Source organism: Hakea prostrata, chromosome 4 (assembly GCF_041222555.1).
Source record: "Hakea prostrata isolate BN-2017 chromosome 4, UWA_Hpros_2, whole genome shotgun sequence".
Taxonomy (NCBI): Eukaryota; Viridiplantae; Streptophyta; class Magnoliopsida; order Proteales; family Proteaceae; genus Hakea; species Hakea prostrata.
The window spans coordinates 3,082,832-3,089,728 of NC_142603.1; the positions used below are offsets into that span (position 1 = coordinate 3,082,832).

General features: G+C 37.4%; 1 protein-coding gene across 1 annotated transcript; it reads left to right on the plus strand.

Moving 5' to 3' along the window:
• Window positions 1-2,295: 2,295 nt before the first annotated feature.
• Window positions 2,296-6,632, plus strand: LOC149017089 (putative mannitol dehydrogenase). Its single transcript, XM_089151399.1, has 5 exons — window positions 2,296-2,582; window positions 3,296-3,409; window positions 4,842-5,355; window positions 5,728-5,881; window positions 5,994-6,632. Exons 1-5 carry the CDS (start codon window positions 2,485-2,487, stop codon window positions 6,194-6,196), a joined length of 1,083 nt encoding a protein of 360 aa, XP_089007525.1. The 5' UTR covers window positions 2,296-2,484; the 3' UTR covers window positions 6,197-6,632.
• Window positions 6,633-6,897: the final 265 nt, after the last annotated feature.

Here is a 6,897-nt window from a genome sequence, read left to right on the forward strand (position 1 = left end):
AAATTTTATTTAAACCCAATTGCTCAAAACTGGGTTTGGTTCATTTGAAAGAAAAACCGACCTATTCCCCTGAAGTTAGTTATGACTTATGAATACTCATGGAGATTGATGGAATTATGTATCTAACAATATGTACCACGGACACCCCACATAAACAATACTTGCCTACCAAAATCTCCCGTGGCAAAAGAGATTCCTTGAACCTTTGTTCACCTTGGTGTCGTACATTACGTGAGATAGACATCACTATGGTCTATGATATATTTCCTCATCGATTCTGAAGATGATGATCTAGAACGGTGGGGAAATTTACCTATTCCTTGAAAATACAAATGTTTTTTTGACATGGACCAAGCAACTAAATAAACCAAATTTCTCTGTGGTCCTAGCCTATTCATGATGGATCATATGAAAAAAAAATTGACTAACACAACTTGAGCTGATGTGAGCACTAAGCAATACTAAAATGTTAAATCAAATGTTAAAAGTAAAATTATTCATGAAGTCCACTCAAAATTTGCGATAAAAAAAAAAATCAAGGAATAGCACTTCCAACGAGAAGTTGGTACAACCTTAAAATAAAATAAAATGTTTTTTTTTTTTTGGTAAAAGAGTTTACTTGGTTTCATTTCAATTTTTTTTTTTTCCAGTAAACTCAATTTCATCTGGATTTCTTGAAATCTAAAATGACAAGAAATAAGGGTAAAATTGATATATATTGCATTTTGTCTTCTTAATTTTAAAAGAAAAATAGATAATTGGTATATAAGGGTATAAATTGCATCTAACCTTAGCAATTTCTTAACACCATTAAAAATGAGAGGTTAATGATAATTTCATAAAGAGTCAAGTCCTTTGAATAATTAAGTTATAATAAAAAGCAATAATAATTATCTCATAAAAACCTAATGTTTGGATAATTTTTCAACCAAAATTAGGGCATTACTTGATTACTTTATTTTTCTAATAAGAATTAAAACCTAGAGAAGAATGATTTCAGAGTTCCCTCAACCACAAATTGAAAGTGGATTGGGTAGTAGAAGTGTAGAACTCCTAGACACCCTTCTTGTCTTTGAAAAAAAATATATTGATGTGTCCCCTCGCTGGGTCCAAAAGGCCTACAATTATAATATTAAAGAGATTGTAGTGGGAAGATGCAGATTTTGTTGGACTTTTCTATTTATTTTTGGGTCCATATGGTAAGCTGCTTTAGACATAATTATAAATGTTTCAGTCTTATGTCACTAATGCGTTGGTCCGTTCTTTGTTTGTTGGATGGTCGTTAAGATTTAAATTCAGACCATTTGTTTTAAAACTATTAAGTGAAAAGAGATGCAGTGAATTGTCATAATTTAAATCCAACTATGTGGCGACCATCCACCGGCCGCAGGACAGCCCTATGCAATTATTATGTTGGATTGAAGCAAAACCCAAGGCTCATCACTATGGACTACAATAAATTTCTTAGAATTTATTATCTCTTTTTTTTTTTTTTTTTTTTTTTTGCTTAATTTTAGGGAGTTATCAATTAGGTTCTAATTCTAATTCTCAGATAATTAATTGTCACGTGTCACAATCCTAGATAAGAATTACAAGAAATTGTAGAGGATGTGAACGCCACGTGGTATACAATATCTAAAATGACAAGAAATAAACGTAAATTTGAGATTTCATATGGTATCATCTTTTGGCTTCTTAATTCTAGAAGACGAAAGAAATATTAAATATCAAACTATAATGATTTTTTAAAACGGCCAGAAATGAGAAGAAAATTATAATTTTATAAAAAATATAATCTTTTAGTAATTAAGTAATAATACAAGGGCAATAGTATTTATCAAAAAATAAACTACTCTTCCGATCATTTTTCAATCAAACGTCCCAAATTGCGGCTTTACTTGACTTGTTCTTGTCCACGTGATCCTCGAAGGAACATATAATGACGTTTCCTCTCTCCTCTCTCTGGATTCTAAAAAGATATAAAACAACAATTTAGAAAGAGACCAGGGGACTAAAAGATTTAATTGCACAGCAGAATTTTTTTTCAAAACGAATGGTCAAGATTGATTAAAATTGATCTGGACGGTAGGCATTAATTACATATCACTCAAATCACTCAAGCACGACCAGAGAAAGAGAGTGCACTTGATCAGTAGGAAAGGTGAAGGCGACTTTATTGGAGAGACTCAAATTTAGTTGGACCTTTTATTTCCTTTCGGGTCTGTAGAGTAATTTGCTTTGGTGAGGGTCGTTAAAGCTCATCACCTACGTCAGATGAATCATTAATGACCTTCGCGAGTTCTCCTTACCTTACGGGTCGCGTAAGCTTTCTCTTCTATATAAGGCGATCTCACAGCTCAAAGAGCCGAGCACCGCTGAACACTTCGATCCATCTCCACTTTCTGGTTCTCTCTCAAAACTTCTAGGGTTTACTAGAGGAAATTAGTACTTCCTCCCTTAACGAAAGCTTTTTCAACACTGAGAATGGCGAAATCACCGGAGGAAGAGCATCCACGAAAGGCCTTCGGCTTGGCTGCCAGAGATTCTTCTGGAGTTCTCTCACCTTTTAAATTCTCCCGCAGGTAAATCTCTTATTAAGGTTGCATGCAGCGAGATTTCCTTCTCAATTTGGTCTTATGATCAATGAATCACTATTAATATTCTGCTTATCTTCTATTATTTCGTCAGAGATCTTGCAGTTCGTTAGTAGAACTCAAAGATAACTGTCATGTGTTGATTTTTATTTTTATTTTTATTTTTTTGCTTCTTTAATTTCTTTCAATTAACGAATGATTAACTATATTTATATGAATCTCTGTGAAGTGTTGGAACGATTCTGCATTTCTTTTCTATTCTTTTATTTAGATCTTGCAGATCTTTAGTCTTGCCAGAAGTTAGCTTTAGTTGTCACCATAGTTTTTCATGTTTGATGATCTGCGCGTGGAGCAATGTCTCTGATCAGATCGTAATTATTTCTGCCTTTCCATGCTTAACGCCCTTTCTGTTAAACGAGACTTTCTTTCGTAGAATCCTAAAAGTGTTTTCTTCTTTCTTCAGAGTCTTCCTTGTTTGTGATTTTAATCCTGAGAAGAAAAACTGCAGTGAGGAGTGTAATTAATTGTGTAGCAGTTGTTCACAGCATTTTGATATTTTCATTATGAACGTTTAATGACGGAGTTACCACATCTACCACCTGACTCTTAAATTTATTTCGTTCATCGGAAATCCAAATCCACTTTTTTCGGCAACTTTAGAGTGTACGGATTTATATATTGATGTTTTTTATTTTGTTTAGGGCAACGGGAGACGAAGATGTGAGCTTCAAGGTGCTCTACTGCGGGATCTGCCACTCTGATCTTCACTGCGTTAAGAACGAATGGGGAATTTCTACCTATCCACTGGTTCCGGGGTAATGACCATTTTCTTTTCTTCTTTCTTCTTTCTGTTGAAGTAACATAAAGCTTCAAACCCGTAGATGAGCCTTTATTGCACATCAGTCCTCTCTGATCGATCCAACACCAAAAATGCCATACAGCTTCATGCACGAATGACCACACTTTAGATAAGGTAAGGCTTTTATTGCACATCAAGCCTCGCCCAATCCACAGAACCTATTCCCTTGGTTTGTGGCTATCATCCTTCCACGTATATCGGCTTTCTTTCAAGTTTCATGTCTCCTGACTTAGGGTTTGCTCCGCTTGCTTCAGAAGTGGATCCAAATACTTTTTGTCCCGCATTGCTTTTCATGTCCCTGTTCAAGTGGATCCTCATCCCGTCGGGGAGCACAAACTGCTTCCTGACGGCTTTCCAACCAGACAACTACGTGGGGCCCACAGGTAAAAAATACTTTTTGAAAAAAATATAAAAAATTTTTTTTAAATTTTCACATGTGGGCCCCACGTGTTGGTGTGGTTGGGAAGCCGTTGGGGAGCAGTGCTCCCCCAACGGGGATGAGGATCTGGACTCGTTCAAGTGTGGGGTGGAAGGCAATGTGTGAACGGATTTGATTAGAGCCGGTCTGAGAGGAATCATACCTTTTCACTTCACTGCTCCGCAATAATTGCGCAACTGCTTACAGTTTGAATATAACACCATAAATATAGGACCCACCAGGAGTTGCGTGATGGAATTTTTTTTATTTTTTACTTGTGGGTCCCACAGGATTTGTGGTGGTAAGCCAGTGCCCACCAAACCGGATGATGATCCGGATTCATGAAATTTTAACCACCGGATATGCATTTTTTCTTTTAGTTTTTCAGTCATAAGATTTCGACCTCCACCACTCTAGAGATCATAACGATACACCGATACGCGGCTCAGCAAAGCATTGAAGTTGAACCCTTTTGATAGCAGCTTGATTCTTTTTCATTTATTTCTAACTGAATAATTCGGCTAATTAGCCTTGTCATCCGATGGTTGTAATAAAATCAATCTGTCCACGAACAAACAGGACAAAAGGCCATGCGGAGTAGAGAGGATCCAGGTTGTTGGTAAGTATCCAAGTACTAATGCCTCACCTTGCCCAAAACAGAAAAAGATCTACTGATGATGCCTTTTTAAGTATTGGTATGGTTAGTTTTGTAATTTTAAGTCAATTTTAGCTAATTTTGGGGTATGGTTAGTTTTGTAAACCCAAATCAATTTTAGCCCATTTTGTTAAAAAAAAAAAAAAAAGGGAACTAATCATCTAATTTTTCCACCAATAACATTTTGTCTTACTCGACGAGTTTTGATGGTGAGCGAATGCTAATGGGTTCTGTAACCAGTTGTGATGTGTCTAAAACTAAATCACTTCACCCAGTAGTAAATTCTTCTAACCGGAATGCCGATGATAAATGCAGGCACGAGATCGTCGGCGTAGTGACGGAAGTCGGCAGCAAGGTTAAGAAATATAAAGTTGGTGACAAAGTGGGCGTTGGGTGCATGGTTGGAGCTTGTCACTCCTGCGACAGTTGCAAGAATGATCTTGAGAATTACTGCCCTAAGATGATCCAAACCTATAATTGGATCAACAACGATGGTACTAAGACTTATGGTGGCTATTCTGACATAATGGTCGCCAATGAGCGCTACATCGTCCGAATGCCTGACAACATCCCACTCGACGCTAGTGCTCCTCTTCTGTGTGCTGGTATCACTGTCTATAGTCCCATGAAGTATTTTGGACTTTGCTCACCCGGTATGCACTTGGGTGTTGTTGGTCTTGGTGGGCTTGGCCATGTTGCTGTCAAATTTGGCAAAGCCTTTGGGATGAAGGTCACAGTAATCAGTACTAGTACTGGGAAAAAGCAAGAAGCCCTCGAGCGTCTCGGTGCTGATGCTTTCTTGGTCAGTCGTGAGCAGGAACAAATGCAGGTAATTTCAACCAATACAAACTAAACTCAACTTTTTATTAGCTCAAAACATGAGAAATATTGATTTTTTTCACTGAAGTTAGTCATATGTAAACATGGCATTTTGAGTGGCAGAATTTAATGGAATTGTATATCTAACTGTATCACGGATTCGGTATTCCATGAGAATAGGAAAACACTTTGCAAAGAACTTGACAACTACATAAACCCAATTTCTCTGTTGTACTGGCCTATTCATGATGCGCGCGCATCAAAAAATTGACCAAGGCAACTGGCGACTTGAGCTAATTTGAGCGCCAAGAAACAACTCATCAATCGTTTGAATTTTGAAAGATGCCTAACCTTCCATGCGATGGTACCTTTACATGTGCAGGCTGCCGCAGGCACAATGGATGGTATCATTGATACAGTCTCTGCCGATCACCCTCTCACGCCATTGTTGTCTCTGCTTAAGCCGCATGCGAAGCTCATTATGGTGGGTGCACCAGAGCGGCCACTCCAGCTACCAGTCTTCTCTTTGTTGATGGGTAAGTACGTACCAACATTAGTAAGACTCTTCTAATACATTTTCATGATTATAACTCCAATTGGTAATCTACTCGTCTCATGCTCTACCTTGAATGTTTTATTTATGAACAGGTAGAAAGATGGTGGCAGGAAGCTGCATTGGAGGAATGAAGGAGACACAGGAGATGATTGATTTTGCTGCAAAGCACAACATAACTGCAGATATTGAGCTCATTCCGGTTGATTACGTCAACACTGCCATGGAGCGGCTTCTCAAGGCCGACGTCAAATACCGCTTCGTTCTTGATATTGGGAAAACCATGACCCCTCCTTAATTAGGCTTAGAAGTTAGAAGCTTAGAACCATGCCAGTTTCTTTCCATTGCATGGTCTTCTGTGAAATGTTTATTTTTGCAGGAATGGGTTGTGGCCATGAAGTCAACCGGTGAAGAAGATGATGGGCATGCAAAATAATAATTGTTAAGTTAGGTGGGGCTAAAACTCTTTTTGACTTTTTTTTTCCAGTCTTTGTGTTCTTTGCGTCTGAAAAATTTTATGGTTTAGTTTTATACATTTTCTTTGTCGGAGTCCCCACATCACACTATCTTAATTTGTATAATTATCATGGAAAGTGCAGCTTCGACTAACCTCCGAAGTAGTTGGAGCACTTAGAAATTAATAATCTATTGGGATCGGATCAACCAGATTCTTTATTGTTTTCCCCACCAGGAAAAAATATTGGGAATAGAAAAAGCCATCGGATTTGCTCGCAACCAGTTGATTGATATTACTAATTAATGATACAACAGTATACATCCGGGGAAGGATAAACAAGAATATCAAAAGATTCTTCTTCTCCTCTTAGATATGTTTTTGGGATTAAAGGCATTCTCTGATGACTCTATTATATGATCATAAATCTTTCTACGGATGAGGATCCTAACCGATCCCCATTCCTTGAAGAGTAATGGGGATGTTAATTTCCAGAAAAAATAAATTAGATTAAAAGTTGAGAATTTTTAATTGTCTGACTATTC

What these genes read in the sequence shown, in the direction of transcription:
- LOC149017089 (XM_089151399.1), top strand. Translation starts at nt 2,485, where the DNA reads ATGGCGAAATCACCGGAGGAAGAGCATCCACGAAAGGCCTTCGGCTTG. An exon ending in ACCTATCCACTGGTTCCGGG is followed by an intron (nt 3,410 to 4,841) that starts GTAATGACCATT and finishes TGATAAATGCAG; the next exon opens with GCACGAGATCGTCGGCGTAG. An exon ending in AGTCTTCTCTTTGTTGATGG is followed by an intron (nt 5,882 to 5,993) that starts GTAAGTACGTAC and finishes ATTTATGAACAG; the next exon opens with GTAGAAAGATGGTGGCAGGA.